The 19029-nt window shown below is 45.2% G+C and overlaps 1 protein-coding gene across 3 annotated transcripts in view; it reads right to left on the bottom strand.

Moving 5' to 3' along the window:
• FSD1L (fibronectin type III and SPRY domain containing 1 like) overlaps positions 1–8184 on the bottom strand; it is a 37448-nt gene extending 29264 nt beyond the window's left edge. For all 3 annotated transcript variants that reach the window (XM_075078383.1, XM_075078384.1, XM_075078385.1), the window contains exons 1-3: positions 8065–8184; positions 2845–2940; positions 1740–1871 (exon numbers count right to left, since the gene is read on the bottom strand). In XM_075078383.1, coding sequence (XP_074934484.1) covers positions 1740–1871; positions 2845–2940; positions 8065–8079 — 243 coding nt within the window. In that variant the 5' untranslated portion in view covers positions 8080–8184. The remainder of the gene's footprint in view (positions 1–1739; positions 1872–2844; positions 2941–8064) is intronic.
• Between the last annotated feature and the right edge of the window lie 10845 nt (positions 8185–19029).

The following is a 19029-nucleotide window of genomic DNA, read 5'->3' as shown; positions in this document are numbered from 1 at the left end:
AATTGTTTGGATTAATACACTCGATGCAACAGTTTTGATATGTTAGTTTGGTTTGGTAGATTGACTGTTGGGAAAAGCACTCTTGCAGTGCCTCAGTTATAGAGGAAGCTTGGTCTGTCATCAAGTAATGAGAATGTCCTTTGGGCCTGTAGAGAACAGCCTCAACTGGAAGACAAGTAGGGCACTTAACAACTGTGTCAGTGATCTGTAACATTCTACTTGTCTTCATCCTCTTCTGACTAAGTAGCAGCTCAGCTGTTCAACACAGATAACAGGCAGCAATTCTTGATACAGCTGTACCACACTGATAAGCTTTCAGAAGAACATGATTCAACCACACCTGAGCTTGATCAAATTAGATTAAGTATCAGAAAATTAACAGGTATTAACAGAATGAACAAAAAATTTCAATGATTAAGCCAAACGGCCAGATGAGTAATTATCAAAACAGTTTTCCATTCCAGAATAATTTCTTGCAAGATTAACTTTAGTTTTTCTTCACTGGAAGGTAGAGTAACTGATACATGCCATAGCTGAATTTCTCCTATGAGCTGTTCATTGAGAGCCACTTACTCTTTAAGCATTTAAGTCCTAAGTGTCCCCAGATGTGGGTAGACCTCTGTCTGTTGAGAAACTTCAGAAGGACTTAAAACAGATATATGGGGAGAAAGATTAAATTGGAGGTGGGAGAGTGCACTCAAGTGCTCAACTTAGATTGTGCACTCAGAATTTCTGGCATGTTTTACACCCAATTTTTAAGTGTGAACATAAACCAGACCTTATAAGGAAGGCTGTGGAGTTTGTTTCAGGAAACCACTCCTCGAACTTCTTTAAACTAACTAGACATGAGAAGCTGAAGTTTTAACAGAAACAAATATCTTCCCTATTGCTTTGCATAAGGAAAAAGAACTAGACAGAAGAATGCTGCAACTAGGATTACTTAAAGAGCTGGAGAAACATCTTCTTCTTGAAAGATTTAACTGTGCTTTGGCCCCATGCAAGTAGACATCCTGAAAGCTAGAGCCAACTTGCTACACACTACTGTAAAAACGTAAGGCTTTATACAGTGTTTCAGAAAGTTACAGTTTTGTTTCTGTTTCTCTAAAACACACTGAAAAGATTCTCCTGCCTGAAATTATACAACTACAAACTGGTGAAGTTCACATAGCAGCTTTAGTAGCAGGCGCCAGTGTAACCTGTTCCCAAGCAATTCCTATATGTCTTCCATGTGCATATATAATTTGCTTGATGTTAACAAGCAGAGGATGGCCAGTTCTGTCAATAGGAGACCAGCCTTTGTGCTTAGGACACCTGGCGTAATTCTTGACTCTTAAGTTCAAGCCTGAGCAAATCACGTAGGCATGTCTACAGGTTCAGATGCTCATATTCCCAACTGGAGAGAAAACAATTTCAGTCCAGAAGCTGTTCATTAGTTTGAAGGTAGTAAACATATCTAAGTCCTGCTCCTATGCAACCACTCTCCACCTGCAAGCTCTACAGGTAATACCACTTCCTTTCTACATAACAATGTTGAGAACGTAAACATGCTAGAGACGAAGTACCCTAGAAGAAGGGACCAGAGAAGTACTTACATCGAAGAAAACTTTTACCTTACATTTACTGCATTTTTTTTTTTGCAACACTACCAAAAATTTCACCTTCAATTGAGATTTAAAATCGGAGTTTAAAACTGCTTCTGCTCAGCTGCAAAAATTTACAGATGTAGGCTATATAGTTACCTGCAGAGCTTGAATTTTACGAGCCTCTTCTTGCTGAATAGTGTTGGCCATACTCCCCTTCATCTCATCCAATATAGAATACAGACCATCAAATTCTTCATCCAACTCACTGATTGCGTTAGAAGAGTTTACCTGAGAAGAGAATTGAAACTGCTGCAATTTGTACTGGAAACAACACAGACTAGTCTTTCAGACTGAAAGTCACATTGTTAGCCCAAATTTGCTGTGCCATGACCACTAGATACCTCGTCACCTTACTAGATACTGCTCCTCACCTTATTAAAAGAGAAAGAACATTAGGAATGATGGACACCACCTAAGCAGACTGTCCTGATCTACATCAGGATACTGAAGACTAAAATCTATGAAAATTCCATGGTACTCAAACTTGCACAGAACCAACAGACGTGGCAATTTTGTTCCATGCCAAAAGCCGTTCATTTCCCTCTCACAATTATATATGGAATGCTAGATGTTTGTAAGGAGGTAGTTACTCAGTTCCATATAAAATGGTTTCATCTGATACTAAAAGCTGCACTCAGGAAGCCTGCTTAAAGATCTGCTGGATGATTTCCATTTCTGCAGTTAACTTGGCTGAGCTTTAGCACAAAACAAACAACTTAAGGCTTATTGATAGGCTAAAGGAACCTAAACCTCACCCTAGTATAGATGCTTTAAAAATTAGGTGTAACTTAACCTAAGCCTAAAAACTTACAACTACCGAAAAGAGAAAGAGTAAAGAATTTTCTTCCAAGCGTCAGGATGGTCTCATTTTTCAGTCTGCCAAGCAGACTAAAAGTCTAAAAAAAGACAAATTCCAACTAACAGAAGTCTGAGATCTTGCATAAAAATCCAGATTCTCTCTTCCACACAAATCAAATCCTACAATAGCTTTTCACATGAAAAGCAAAACTGTCATAACTTTCAACTAGAGACAGACTTAAAAAATAAAATGTCTTCCTATCTGGTTCCACCATGAAGATGCATTTTAAACTTGGTTCTTATAGCCCATCCCTTACACACTACCCAAATGGTTTGAGACTGACAAAACTGGAAAGTTGCTCCCCTCTCAGCTACAAATGTATTAGCCTTAATATATATATACCTGAACATTTTTTATTGTGTGGTTCAGCATGTCAATGAAGTTGTGAATTTCATCATTTTTGTTCGCTAGAGTAGAGACAATCCTTTGCAGAGTCTCCTAGAATTACAAAAACAAGTGAGAGAAGTTGTAAAAGAACCTTGTAATTTTTTTAACCATCACCATTTCAACATACATGGAAATTCATCATACATGTTCCACTAGTGGTGAATTCAACTCCTATTCTCATGGGATCAGATAATACATTTTGTTAGAAGAGAGAAAGAGTATCAAAGGTCTAAGCAGCACTCCACCAAACTAAAGATCTCCAGTTGTTAGCTTAAGAAAAATCAAGACTGTTTTATAATACACCACTGTCATGTTTTGCTGGCCGTGTTACTGCAACTCTCAAATCATCTAAACCAGACTACCTGCTGGCACCCCACTCTGCCATATACAGCTTCTCCAGATCAGAAGGGTTGTGCTTGTGCAACCAAAGAGAGAACCAATAAAGAGAGAGAGAGAAAAAAAAACAAAACCACAAAACCTGGAAGAAGTTAACCCACAAGAAAAATTAGCATTTTCTTTTGTCAAAAGCAGCTCGTGTTGAATAACTAAGCTGATGGCTTATTCTACATACAGAATAAATATGCAACAGTGATCTGTAAACTTACTCTACAAGTGGTTAAATATTTTTAATTACTTTAATTTTAGAATTCATTTTAGAAAAATTTTAATTCAATTTTTAAAATTTAAAAATCAAAATTTTAATTACAACAGTAAAAAATTAATTCCTTTAAATATACTTTTGTATTCCAATTAAAAGTTACCTTAAAAAGCAAAGCTTACTGATAGCTGAGAAAGAAAATCAAGGTTATTTCTGTGGTGTATTTCTCTAGCTATGAAAAAGCAGTAGATTCAGCTTACAAAATACATATTAAGTAGGCAAAACTGTTAAGCACACCAAAATGCATTTTTAAATTAGACTTGGTAGTCTTATTTAAGTTTGCTGAGTAGTCAGTCACATGTTCTAAGAATCTGACAAAAACACATCAACATTTGGTAGTTAAAACTAAGTCAAGCTGTATAATTAAAGCTCAGAGTGTATCAGCATATGTAAGGATAAATAAAGAGCAAGGTGAGGAGGTAACTAAGAACTTTGTTACTTAATTCATATAATTGATAGTAAGTTCTAGAAACAAATCTGACTCCAAGATGCTAGATTTGGCTCTTTAAAAAATTAAAGCCTGTCTTAATTATAATTAAGGCATTATTAAACAGTTGGGCTCAGTGTTTCAAGTTGCTCAGATTAACTTTGTTACTTGACAACATTTAGGAAATCAAAGCACAGGGAGCTAATAAGCACGCCTTAAAAACAGCCAGAGCACCAAAAAGATGTTGCAGAGGTCCCTCCCATAAGCAATTTCTTAATAAACATTTACTACTTAGATCATATTTGTTTGCTAAAAAGCAAGAAAAATATTTAATTGTTCCACAACATCCACAGCGAACCTCGACACTGCATTCCGCATAAGTAATCTCTCCACTAGTCCTAAACCACACTCGTACCTGTTTCTTCCAACCCTTTCCAAAGCAGTTTTCAATGAATCTGCAATGATATATTCGTTGGCACTCCAGCCCATTGTCTCTTTGCAGAGTGTCACACTCACAAAGTTAAACCACTAGCACAGGAAAGTGAAATTCTACTGCTTTTACCACAGGTGTTGTGATGGTGTTAAGTAACGATCACAGGCACACCCAGAGCAGGGGGCACAGGACCGTGTCCAGGCAGGTTTTGAATGTCTCCGGGGAAGGAGACTCCACAACCTCCCTGGGAAGCCTGTTCCACTGCTCTGGCACCCTCACAGGAAAGAAGTTTTTTCTCATATTGAGGTAGAACTTCCTGTGTTCCCATTTGTGCCCATTGCCCCTTGGCCTGTCACTGGGCACCACTGAAAAGAGCCTAGTCCCATCATCCTGACACCCACCCTTCAGATATTTATAGGTATTGAAGAAATCCCCCCTCAGTCTTCTCTTCTCCAGGCTGAACAAACCCAGGTCTCTCAGCCTGTCCTCATAAGGGAGATGCTGCAGTCCCCTGATCATCTTGGTAGCTCTCCGCTGGACTTGCTTAAGCAGTTCCCTGTCCTTCTTAAACTGGGGGGCCCAAAACTGCACACAGCACTCCAAATGTGGTCTCACTAGAGCTGAGTAGGGCGGGGGGGAGGCTAACCTCTCTCAATCTGCTGGCCACACTCCTTTTAATGCAGCCCAGATATAACAGACCAGCTACCAGTGACTCAAATTAGGACTCTGAGGATGAAGAACAAGACCAAACTGGCTTCTTTCAGAAAAAAAAAATATGGTATAGCAAGTCTTGATCACTTCATTACAGAGTCTTGTCATTGTCTGGTTAAAACTGAACACATTTAAGGACAGTTTTGTACATGTTAAAATGGCAGATGAAATGCTATTGTCCAACCAGCTGCTTCTGCACTCACTGCTGACCAGAGGCAATTGTTTTCACATGTCTGACAGGCCGCAGCTAAGCCTTAGATCCTATAAACATAACTGCCAATTTGGATGAACAGGAAAACTCCCAATCCTCTTTCAGCTAGGATTTTAGGGCTTACTTGGTTGTATCACATGGAAAAAAAAAATTTAGTCTTCTTGTACATAGTACTAAACAATTTTTTTGTATTTTGTAGCTACATACGATTAAAGTAAGAGCTCTGCATTGAGGAATGCTTAGAAAGCCTTTACACGCCCAAATACATGGCAGCAACTGTAAGACAGCTAGCTGTCCAGCAAGGTTTTCCACTACATCTAAAGTTAGAGTTAGCTGACCAAACTGATCTGTACAGCTTTTTTAAAGTAAACTACCAATTTCTCCAAACAGAAATTCCATCAGGTTTGGTCAAACTCGAACAAGTTTAGGTGCCTTCTACAAACACAGACACATTTGTAGATGAAAATACCCACCAGCAGCAGACAGAATTTTTCTTAAACACCAAGGCACAAGCCCCCAGAACAGAAACTCAGGTTTTAGGAATCACTAACATACAATATTTTCTAATGTAATTTTCTAATCACTAACATGTAATAAATAGATTTTCTTCCAAATGTCTTGGGATGTTTGGAAAGTCAAATGCCAAATTCAGAACACCACTGTTGCCATTTCTTCCTTTAACAGGGATTTCTGAACAGTCACTACAATAACATGTAAAAAAAAGGGTGCTAGAAAACTTACCAACATAAGCAGCAGTTGAGGCTTACATCTGCATTACTTCATAAAAGAATTACAACATCACCCGTCTCAGTAAAGCTTCTTGGTATTTCTCCACTGAAGGGAATTTAAATCTATTACCCACTGATGGCTGTATTTCATAGAATCCCATCACAAATAATTTTCTTTTAGTTTTCTCTCTGGTTAGGGTGTGTTCAGTGAGGTCAATTTCAAATTAATTTTCAAAACATTGTGGCATATTCATTACAGAATTCATTTTTGCTCCTATCAATCAGTGAGCTTCATATTGCTCTCCACTTTTTTGTCCTATTCTTATTCTCTGAATCTAATACACTCTGCAGAAAAAAAAAGCACAGCATTCATAAAGCAATGGACGTGGAAGGGATAAAGAACATAAAAGAATATGAAAAAGGATTGGAAGCCCTGCAACATGTGGTGGCTTACAGTCTTGCCAGGAGCATAAAAGCAGACAATATACCCTTCTTTGATTAGCTAGTAACTAACATCCCAGAGCACCTCTTGAAGCAGGTAGGCATCTCATAAAAGTTAAAGAGTAAACTTCGATAAATTAAACAATTACATCAGTTCTGTTTATAAAGCAAGTTGTCAACTTGCTCAAGATCATACTGAAGTCTTATGACATGACTGGATGCAGAACAAGAGTTTCTGATGCAGCTTCAGGCGTAGGACAAAAATCCTGTGTCATACTAACCTTCATGTGCAGATCAAATTTCAAACCAGAGGACATACATACTTAGCCTCTGTTTAATTTATCTTCTGCACTTGTCCACACATTGAAGTTGCCAGAGTTTGAAGGAGTACTTAAGACAATACAGGTGACAATAGCAAACTAAGAGGCAAAGTATTATAAAGTATGAGATCAAGTGCAATTTTACTACTGTGTTCAGAACCTCTGACAAGCACTGAAATTCAAATATGATCACTGACACCATTAGGGAACATCCATCTAGAGCACCCACAACAGCTGCAGCCCTCATTTACTTCTTCTCCGAGGCGCTAATCTCACATCAAGCAGGCAAAGGCAGACAGACTCAAATTCACATAGCATCTATGAGAAGCACAGGGTTTTTTTTTGCATTTCACAGCTCACCTTCCAAAGCATAGATGAGTATGAAGTGCCAGTACACAAACATTTACCTAAAACAGCAAACATCTGCAATCTGTGAATTTCAAGCCATTAGTAGTGCTAGTTATCCCGACCCTACTCACAAACCAGTTTCCAAGCTAAGGAAAGAACAGTCTTCACAGAGACAGTAACAGAAGTCCTTTTGGACTGCTAGACTGAAAGCCAAAAGGCTGAGTCATAACTTTTTTGCAGAGAGTATAATTTTTAGAAAGTGCAGCCCTTGGCCAGGCACATCCCTGCTTCTCTGTAATTTCCCTGAGGGGGCAGATGGCAAGTAAGGTAAGGAGAGAATTATAGGGCAGCAGCCGGGGGAGGGGGGAAGGGAAGTACAGAACGCTTTTATTAATTAGTTCTCTTCAACACAGGATTACATCAATGGGGAATAGAAGGGCCTATGTACGCACCACAATTACTTACGACAGGGATGCGCAGTATGAGAGGGCTCTACCCCAGAGCCCTGTTTCATTAAGATGCGGCAACTGCCGGGTGAGGCCGGCACCCGAAGCAGACAGGCAGGGAGCAGCCCCTCCGGCTGGGCACCCCGCCCCTCCAGGCCTCCCCCAGCCCTCACAGCGGCCCCGGGGCGGGGGGCGTTGCCCTTCCCGCGCCACCGCCCGCTCTCACGGCGCTGGGTAACGCCTCACTGCCCCCACCGCCCCTCTCCGCGCACCTGGGCAAGGCCGACAGCCCGGGGAAAGGCCCCGGCTACCTCCGCGGCGGCTCCCGGAGGCAGCCGCTCGCCGCAGCCCGGCGGTGCACGCCGCTGAGTGGCGAGCGGCCCGCCTTCACCTCCCACCACCCCGGCCCGCCCCGACCCGCGGGGAGGCAGGCTCCCGCCACCGGCACTCACTCTCTGCTCGTCCATGATGAGGGAGGAGGAGGGAAGGAAGGACGCCGGGCCCGGCGGCAGCGCGCGCCGCGCGGTAGAACCGCCGCGGCCTCCGCCGCCCTCCGGGAGACCGCCCCGCCCCGCCCCGCCCCCGTGCGCGCACGCGCGCTGCCCACAGCTCCCGCTGCCCTCGTCCCCCCTCCGCGCACGCCGGCTGCACGTGCGCCGCCGCTCCCCGATCGAGGAGGGGCCTCTGGGCATGCGCAGTCGGAGCCCGTGGCGGGCAGAGGCGGCGAGCGAGGCTGCGTCGGGTGTCGTGGGTTCGAGTCCCGGCACCGCCCGGGGGCGGGGTGGCCTGGTCCGGCCGGGCTGGCGGCTGTCCGTGGCGGTCCCTTCGTCCGTGGGCCGCTACGCGGGGGATGGAGTGCATACGCCGTGTGTGTCAGGCATGCCACCACACCCCGGGTGGCAGGAGAGAGCAGGGTGCCCCCATCCCAAGGCCAGTGCCGAGCTCCGCAGGGGGCAGGCACTCCAAAACCCTGGGTCACCCCCCCAAAACCCTCAGTGACCCCCGGGGGAGCAGCAGTCCCAGGCCCAGCACAGCCCCCAGCACTTGCTCCCCAGTAAGCGTTGCAGGGAAGTGCCCCCACGGCAGGCGATGCCGCACAGCCGGGAGCCCGTGCCCTGGGCATCGTGTGCCTGCAGCGATTGCAATGACAGTGTGTTATGTTGTGTTACCAGGCTATATTATGTATGTATATATTAGGTTAGGCATCCTGTAAGGCAGCTTTGCTTTATCTCAGAGCTCACTAATCCAATATTTAAAAAAAAAAAATGTTTCACCGCAGTGATGGAAAGAAATAGTAATTTCATAATGATAACGTTTTACAGAGATAGAGCCATAAAACAGCCGCTGGGCCAAAGTGTAGCTTTATGGTTTTATAGCAGCTCTGAGCACTGTGCTGATATTAAAAGGCAACACTTTTCACACTGGGCTCACAGCAATAGGAACCCACCTCTAGCGTGGAAATTTGTCACAGTGGGGAGATTTTGCCACCTACAAGTGAAGGTATTCTTTTTAAAGGCATTTATGCCTCTGTGAGCCCTGTCTCACCATGGCTTTAACTTCTCCATCGGCAGCACTGTAAAAATACAGGGCAAGAGGAAATATGGAAGCAGCGAGGTGATGTGACCTGCCAGGAGGCATAGCTCCAGTCTTCCCAGCTTCATCCAGAGGTCTCCTGAGGCTATGTTACCGGATGTGGGCTGGGCCTTGGTTGCAGTTTCAATGTTTATTGTGCCTTCCAGGTACCTTATATCTTATTTGTTCCGGTTAACCCCCGCAGCTAGTTGTGCTGGTAGTTTCCGTTTGAAAGAAGAGGAAGAAAAATATGCCTAGTCATGCCACACCTCCAGCTGACAAGAGGCAAGGAGTCTTACACCCACAGGAAAAACACTTACTGCTGCGACCAGGACACACCTGCTGGCTACCCAGTGCAGGGGGTCTGGCTCTGCCTTGCATGCCTGCTGATTTTGCTGTCCCGAATAGAAATCCCCAACAGCCTTTGGCTTGAGGAGATTCTGTAAATATCCTGGAATGGTTTTGGACCATTTGGAGCACAGGGCATGGCTACTGCTACAGAAGTCAGCAGCCCGCAGCTGCCTGGGGAAGTGGCTGGTGGTGGCCAACAGCAAAGCTGTAGGACTGAATGAGAACTGGGACTGCTCCATTGCAATCTGCGTGACCACCCTCCCTTCACGTACCTCTTTCTGTTTCATACCAGACTGGTGACAAGGGGTTTCAAAGTTGGGGAGCAGTTTCATCTTCATAGTGATGACATCCTTTCAGAACAGTACTTGCCTATCATATCTTTCCAATGGTAAAAAACATACTAAAGCTTTTCAAGAGGACAGCTATGGCTCTTAAAATTAACTTTGCACCTACATTTCTACACACAACTTCTTAGGGAGACTGCAGCCTTACCATGGCCGTAAGTCCATGAATCAAGGATAAGCAGCATCAGTGCTGTTTTCCCCTAACAGTTTAGCAACAAAATACAAAAACTAGAACGGATTTTTAATGTCTTGCCCTGGGATAGAAGTTGGCAGCTGCGTCAGATGTAGTGCCCGTGGTCAGACAAGCAGGGTGCCAGTAATGCCAGCTTCAGAAAGGGGCACATTTAGCTCTGAAACCCTTTGCAGTGTGTTGGGTGTGTGGTTAAATTGATTTCTGAAGTTGTGGGCCCACTTAATTCCGGGTCTGAATTATGTGGAAAGATTCAACCACACATCTTCTAATATGCTTTGTCATTTCAAAACTGCAAATGCAAGGGAAGGGTCGCCATCAGGAAATAATTCCATGGTTTTATGGGTTCCTTCAGCACTCTTGTGAATATAAATTAAGCAATGAAATATCTACTAAGAAGGTCTTCTCTAGAGTTGCTTGTGTTCTTTTTTTTCCATGATGGGAGATTTTTAAAAAAGGAAGTACTGGTGAGAAGAAATATTTCAGATTATTAGAATTGGCCCTAAAGGAGCCTGCTTTATACAATGGGAAATCGGGGGACGTGGCAGGAACATGTGCAAATCCTTAGCAGCCCTTGGGAACCTGGGTCCTGGACAAAAGCCCTGTTAGGCAGGGTGTTTGACAAGCAGATGGTCAGTCACTAAGCTAACATATGAGCAGAAATGCTGCTCGCAGGATGCTAGAGGGGCTAGAGAATATCTTCTGAGTTAAGGCTTTTAGCCTATTTTAGACCAAAGAGATGTCACAGGAAGAAGACTAAAAGGAAACAATGGCAAGAAGTTGGAGGAGAAAGAAATACGTCAGCTCCCTAAAACAAGAATCGACCAGCTCGGGTAATCACAGAATAATACTAGTAGAGGCTGGATGCTAAATTAGACACATCTATTTATCAAATTTGTCTTTAAAACAGAGGTTAGAAATTTAAGTAAGGACTTTGCCCCAGAGCAACTTTCTTCTGGCACCAAACATACTGCTTCCTTACAGTTTAACACCTGAAGCATAAAGCAAGATTTAACTTCATCTGGCCACCTCCTAGGAGCCCTTACTATCTTGAAACTCATGAGGATTACCGTATCAATATTCTTTTCTTCCAGCTCCAAGTGTAAGTTTATGCCATTTGTGTATTTTCCTCAAAAAGTAGTTGGACTGCAGTACGAATATTTATTTGCAGTACCAGATACATCTATGCGTCGTGTGAGGAGGAGGCAGCAGGTTGTTGCATTTCTGTATGGAAGAAGGCTTGGAAGTAGTTAAAAACTGGTACTAAAACTCTATCTGAGAAACCAAGCTAGCAAAATGACAAGGTAGAAAGATGGCCATGGATGGCCCTTATAACACAGTGTATTTGCTTTGTGCTGGCTTTGAGAAGGGCTGGACCCTGTGACAACTGCTACAGACATTGGAGTTGCTTGTGTGCAACTCGGTGTGGCTCTGGCATCGACTAACACTTCTCCTTGTGCAGCTCAAAGTCACCATGACCTGTTGTTTTGAAAAGGCCTTCTTTTCGTGTCTTAGAAAAAAAGGCAGCTCACTCCCACCATCGACCCAGAGCCCTTTTCTGCTTTTAAGGGTATGTGTGTGGGCATGTACCAAAGCAAGGGGCAAGTCCCAAACAAACTGTCCCAATAGGCTTCTCACTGATGCAGATTTTTCTTGCAGCATGAATTTTTTCTTTTTTTTTTTGTTTTGCGCAGAAGCTCAGAAACCACCAGCACAGTCAGTCAGTCAGAGGAAGATCAGCAGAGCAGCAGAGAAGCCTGGATGCCTCAGTGTACGCGACCCGATCTGCCTGAACAACCTAAGAATAATGAAGACTTCTCCGGCTTTCCGCCCACCATGCTACCTGACAATAGCAGGGCTAGATAGGAGGGTTTTCATGGTCCATGCCCAGGGCTTCCTGGGAGTCACCGTGGATGGGCTAAGAGATTGTGATGGTGCTGCTCCTTCAGAGCTTTTTTATTGCTTCATTACCTTTATGAACACCAAAGCCTCAGAAGTCAGTCCGGTGATGGCTCATATATCAAATGTAATTACTGCAGTGTTTTTATCATGACTCGAGAAAATAATACTTGTGCAATTTCCTTCTCCCCACTAACAACTTCTGAACTTTTTTTTTTTTTTTTTTGAAACAAAGAAAATACTAGCTGCAGTTAAAGAAAGGAACTGAACTGAGAAATTTTTATTAAAATGCCCCCTGGTATTCCCAAACTGGTAGAGGTGTGCCTCTCTCAAGAGTGTTCTGCTTCATATGAAGAACAGAGGACAGTGAGCAGAGGAAAACAGGCTTTCCCACTGTTCTTTGAATCAGTCACTGCACTGAAGGAAACACAGTGAGGTTTTATTTATGCGCATGCAGAGAAGGCTGTGGCTATCAAATCTGCTTTATTGTTTAACAGGCTCTGCAACCATAGAATTAAACTGTACGCAGAAACATTGCTTTGAGATAAGAACTGTGTCTTATATACATATACTTAGTACAGTAGGGTTTTGATTTTTGATGATTTTTCTTATTAACCTTCCAGTTAGAAAGCAAGGAGAATAAAATGTGTTCTGAGACTTGAACGACTGCTTTTCCTCCCCTAGAATGTACATTAAAGTCTAGTGCATTTCTGGCTTTGTACAGAGAGACGGCATTCGTTTTTTAAAAAACAACCCTAGAATTAAAAACAAAAAAGATCTGAGACTTGAATTGCTCTTCACTTGATGATGCTTTCATGCCAGTGTAAATAAGGTGTCAGATGAGGTTTTGAAGCTTTAAAAAATATTTTATTTATAATAGTAATTTTATTTATAATAATTTAATTTATAATGCTTAATATTTTCCTCATTTAAAGCACTATAAGTAAGTGGTGTATCTGTCTTTAGTGGAACTGAATTGGCAGGATGAGGAGGAAAGGATTTTGGTGTGATTAGTGTAAAAAGCACCATTGCCACTTGGTGCACAATAAGTCAGGATAGGCAGGATGACATCCTTTTCACCCCAGCTCCAACTTGACATCATCACTGTTGCAGAAAAGCTTGGACCCTGAATCCATTAAGGACAAATCCTGTACCAGGTGGCAGAGCGCCTGTGCTGGTTCCCCTCTCCCTTGCTCCATGCAGCCTGGACTTCAAGCCTTGGATATTTCTGTTGTGGAGGGAAAATAAGAAAAAAAGAAGAAATGTGACATGGACCATCTCCTTGATAAGCCACAGCTTTGGATTTGGAGGTTTGCTGTTTGCCTGTGTAGAAACCTGAGTTCTGTGAGCATAGTCTGTGGGGAAGGCGATGGATGCACAACAGGCTCCCCAGTAGGCACTCCTTTAGCTCAGGGAGGGGAGTATTGCCGGCCTGCCATTGAACCACAACCTCTTCCAGGAGACCTCAACATCCTGCCCCATGCCACTTCATTTTGTGGGTTTGGTGAAAGGGCTTGTACATGCTCCTGGTGCTCCACGTGTTCTTTCAAAAGTTATTATCTGCACATGCCCCAAAACCTGCTTTAAAAAATTTCTAAAGACACAAGAGAAAATCGTGCCTAAGCTAATCAGTCAGACACCTTGCGTTCTTCTCCAGAGTACCTTTCACTGTTAAATTCCACATTTGTTTTCTCCTCTACTTCTTATTCCCATATCCGTAAGTTTCATACTGTCAATATTGCTACCATGCATGACCCTCCCACGTATACCAGATACCATTGCACACCCTTATTTTAAATCAGCTCCTCCCTCCATTACTGTTTGAGGGTATTTCCCTTGGGGCAGGCTCCCAAACCACCTGGTTCCCAGCCCATGGCATGGTGCCAGAAGTATCACAGAGATGCTCATGGCTGTGCCCTGGGCCACAGTCTTGTTCAGATCAGTAAGGCAAAAATAAAAACTGTATGTGGCTGCAGAAGAAACTGAACAGAGGTGGGTGGCACACATTTTGGGTACGGTTAAGCCTACAGAAAATACCCCTTCAGTGCCACAAATTGTCACAGGGCTCATGATAACTAGGTCTGAAAGAAAATAGCCATCCTCTGTCCCAGGAAACTGGCCTTACATTAAAACACATGAGCTGTGGGAGTAATAAAAGGCAGCATCCAAGGCCAGTGGAACTAGTTCTGTTAATGGCAGACCATTGCCCTGTGTTGGTACCAGCTTTCTGGTAGCACATCAGTGCCTTGGCATGGCACGAAACTTGTGTCATCTCTGGGGCACTGCCCTGCTGTGAATTTTCTCCTTCTACTACTGACTCTTCCTGTTGGGTGAGGTAAGTTTCAGAAGGACTCAGCTCAGTTGAGTTTGGCCTTCAATTTTGTTTAACTATTGTGAATTTCTTTCTTCCCACCCACCCCGAGAGAGAAAGGAACTCTTCAGGACACAGAATATATCTATATAGGTAGGATGTACTTACGTACACCACTCAAATAGAGAAAAGCCACAGGAGTTCATGAGAGCTGCTGGAAAGAAATGAAAGGCCCATTGTGTCAAACCAAAGTTGAGTGTATTGTTCAGGAGTCATCCATCCATGAAGATGAAGGCTGAGTTCTTCAAATCACATCATTTTGTCATTTTCTGAAGTTGCTCCTCTCATGCCGAAATGCCTATTGGAATAAGCTTTCACCCGTGTTGAAAAGCAGTGAAATTTCTTAGCTACCGCCTATGAAGGCTTGGCCCAGAGCCACGCAGTCCAGGAGTCACTTCACATTTTAAAACCATATTTTGAGAAGCCCTGCAGCCACCCACGAGCAGAAATATGACAGGCAGGGTGAGGAGATAAACCGGGGACGAGCAGAAGCAGCAGCAGGAGAAAGAGCAGAGAAAGGGAGCTTTTTAACATGGCATAAAAGCAAGCACACCTGGGAAAAAGGGTCTGCTGCTGCCTATTTTTCCAGTAGAGAGTGAAGGAGCAGGAGGTAAGAGGAGATGAGGAAATATGAGCTCTACCCTCCAGGTAGAGATGTGCTGGTCTACTCCAGTGGAGAGACCAGCTGCAGTTTGAAAGAGACGGAGCATAAGTGATAAGGTTTTCAAGGCTGGCTGCACTTTGCCGGGCTGTATGGTTGGCTGCACTCCTCTCGCTATTAAAAGTTAAGGAATACTACTTTTCCAACTTGCCACCAGGACGTCTCTTTTCCTTATAAGAGGTTCCCAAAGCAAATTGCAGGCAAAGGCTTTCACCCCCATGGCAGACTACTGCTAGTGTCAGGGGCACCACTGCTGCTATGCCTGCCCTTAGGGAGTGAGTAAGTGCTGATGGATGGTGGGAGACACCATGGAGGACACAACATTCCCTAAAGCTGCTTCATAGCAAGGATTAGCTGCTGTCCTCTTAATGGACTCAAGACTTCTTAATCCTGGTTTTGTGCTGCAGACTGGTTTGCCTCACCTAGGGCAGGCGCACACTCTGTGTGCACTGTTGTCCACTGCAAAGAGCTTGTCGAGCACAAAAGGTGCAGTTATATGGAGCCTCTGCCTTCTGGTAGGAAGGCCTGGGCTCTGGTGGCAGGCTAGTGACTGCAAACGGCCAGCTTATGGCACTGTGTCTTCTTCATTCTGCGTGGTTGTAGGGGAGACAGTGGGTTACCTGCCTGTAATCAGTGTCCAGCAAGAATGCTGTAGCTCCAAATATGGTACATGGCTCGTTGTTTTTATCCACTACTTACCACTAATTTGCTGAGCAGAGTGGTGGGGTCTGAAGGCTTTGCACAGGAGGAAGCTTTTGCATGCACAGAGACCATAGCCTGGGCACAATTGAGCTGGAGTCTGTGGCGTGGATGGCAGTCCTGGCTCTCATCTCAGGAGCTGTGGAAGGTCTGAAACCTGGCGTAGTGTCTGGTGACAGCCCCGCACCTTCCTCCCAAGGACAGCGAGCTCCAACTCCACCACAGTACTGTCAGGACTCTCCAGCAGAGGAAGAAATGCACCCAGTCCTCATTCACAACCTGTGGCCAGGCAGATCTGTTTCCCTCCCCACAATACCTGCCTGCTCTCTGGGGCAAGATGAGCCATGCTGCGATCAGCTGGAGACATCCCATGCCCAACTTGGCCTGTCAGGTCCCTCCACAGGGTGGAATGGCTGCCCAGACCAGTGAAGCCACACACTGAATCTCCACAACATGTTTGTCTAGAAGGGTGCAGCTGTTGCCAGACATCAGCAATGAAAAGCAGGCTGTTGTGGTTCTCGAATAAACATCTGTGCATTGTGCATGCCTTTCTTCACAGAAACAGCTGGCTGCAGTTTGGATGTCCCTGGTTTGAAGAGCCCGCCATTTGCTGTCCATCTGGCCAAATGGGTAGCTCACTGATCACTCACAGGCATTTATAATTAACAGTGTTTTTTACTGGATCCTCCTGCAGGCCTGTCCTCTACTAAAGTGGCTGCAGTTTTGCTCAATCAAATAGAGTTTACCAAAGGTGTTGGGGACATTTGAGGATCTTCATAAAAGATTTGAACATCAGACAGGGCAGAGAGATAGGGAATGCAAATCTGGAAGCACCGTTTCTAGCTTTGCAGCAACTTGGATTATCCCAGTGCTGTGCCACACCCCCATGAGCACCCCCAGACCTGGGTATCAGCAGCACCCATTGCTGCACTCCCTGTCCCCACCCATGCCCCAGGCTCCCTCAGTCCCTGCTTTTGCAGGCACCTGTCTGTGCCCCACAGCCTTCACCCACCAGGGCATGCCAAGGGTCAGAGCAGAAAAGGGCACCAGGGAACTGCTGTAGGGACTCACCTGGCAACAGAAGATCTTGTACATATGTTGGTCTGTGTGCCCAGGATCATGGCGGTCTGCGACCTGCCAGCTGTGGTCTCTCAGAGAAGAGGTGGATAACAACACGTGGCACTATGCTCAGCTAATGTCACTAAATGAAGGAAGTTTTAATTTAAAAATGCCAGGTACTGAAAGCGCTCATCAATTGAGGGTGCTCTCGGGTTTCAGTTGAAAAGTACAGCAAAATCCTGCAAAAATAAATGCAAGTCTCCCCACGTTACCTGAACTGGAACCAGTGTGGAGTATGTAACGTACACTCACAAAATCATTAATGTTGGAAAAGACCTCTAGGATCATCCAGTCCAACTGTCAACCCAACACTACCATGTCTCTTAAACCATGCCCTGAAGTGCCATGCCTACACGCCTTTTAAATACCTCCAGGGATGGTGACGCCACCACCTCTCTGGGCAGCCTGTTCCAATAACCGACTACTCCTTCAGGAAAGATATTTTTCTTGTATCAAACATAAACCTCCCCAGTCACAGCTTAAGGCCATCTTCTCTCATCCTATCGCTAGTTACTTGGGAGAAAAGACCAACACCCACCTCACTCCAACCTCCTTTCAGGGAGCTGTAGAGAACAATAAGGTCTCCCCTCAGCCTTCTCTTCTCCTGACTAAACAACCCCAGTTCCCTCAGCTGCTTCTCATAGGCCTGTTCTCCAGATCCTTCACCAGCTTTGTTGCCCTTCTCTGGACACGCTCCAGTACCTCAATGTCCTCCTTGTACTGAGGGACCCAAAACCGAACACAATATTCAAGGTGCAGCCTCGCCTGTGCCCTACTCCTGCTGGCCACGCTATTCCTGATACAAGCCAGGATGCAGTTGGCCTTCTTGGCCACCTGGGCACGCTGCTGTCTCATGTTCAGCTGGCTGTCAACCAGCACCCCCAGGTCCTTTGCCACCAGGCAGCGCTCCAGCCACTCTTCCCCAAGCCTGTAGCGTTGCACGGGGTTGTTGTGGCCCAAGTATAGGATCAGGCACTTGGCCTTGTTAAACCTCATACAATTGACCTCAGCTGTCCTGCCCATCCAGATCCCCCTGCAGAGCTTTCCTACCCTCGAGCAGATCAACAGTCCCACCCAACTTGGTGTCGTCTGCAAAATTCCTGAGGGTGCACTCGATCCCTTCATCCAGATCATTGATAAAGATATTAAACAAGACTGGCCCCAAAACTGAACCCTGGGGAACCCCGCTTGTGACCCGCCGCCAGCTGGATATCGCGCCGTTCACCCCAACTCTCTGGGCTTGGCCATCCAGCCAGTTTTTTACCCATCAAAGAGTACACCCATCCAAGCCATGAGCCGCCAGCTTCTCTTGGAGGATGCTGTGGGAGGCAGTGTCAAAGGCTTTCCTAAAGTCCAGGTAGACAACATCCACAGCCTTTCCCTCATCCACTGGGTGGGTCACCTAGCCATAGAAGGAGATCAGGCTGGTCAGGCAGCACCTGCCTTTCATGAAGCCCTGCTGGCCGGGCCTGATCCCCTGGTTGTCCTGCACAGGCCTGGTGAACACACTCAAAATGAACTACTCCATAACGTTCCCCAGCACCAAGGTCAGGCTGACAGGCTTATAGTTCCCTGGATCTTCTGTCTGGACCTTCTTGTAGATGAGCGTCATGTTGGCAAGCTTCCAGTCATCTGGGGCCTCCCCTGTTAACCAGCTCCTCCGCCAGCTCCCTCAGTACTTCTGGGTGGATCCCGTCCAGCCCCACAGACTTGTGAGTATCCAGGTGGCACAGCAAGTCATCAACTGATTCCCCCTGAATTATGGGGGGGTTTATCCTGCGATCTGTCCTCATCTTCTAGCTCAGGGGACTGGGTATCTTGGGGATAAACAGTCTGACAGGCCAGTCGTCTTTCCCACCTGTTCGACTTACAGCACATGAGGACGGCCTGCTCCTGTGCCTTCAAGACTTTCTTCTCGAAGAAATCCCAGCCTTCCTGGACCCCTTTGCCCTTTAGGTCATCCTCCCAAGGGACTCTTCCAACCAGTGTCCTGAACAGGCCATAGTCTGCCCTCCGACAGTCCATGCTAGTGGTTCTGCTGACCTCCCTTTTTACTTCAGCAAGAATCAAGAACTCCTATCATTTCACAGTCGCTAAGCCCAAGAAGGCCTCCAATTGCCACATCTCCCACCAGTCCTGCTCTGTAAACAGGAGGTCAAGTGAGGCACCTCTCCTGGTGGGTCACTCACCAGCTGTGTCAGGAAGTTATCT

This window comes from Phalacrocorax aristotelis, chromosome Z (assembly GCF_949628215.1).
Source record: "Phalacrocorax aristotelis chromosome Z, bGulAri2.1, whole genome shotgun sequence".
Classification (NCBI taxonomy): Eukaryota; Metazoa; Chordata; class Aves; order Suliformes; family Phalacrocoracidae; genus Phalacrocorax; species Phalacrocorax aristotelis.
This window is presented reverse-complemented; position numbering and strand designations above follow the sequence as displayed.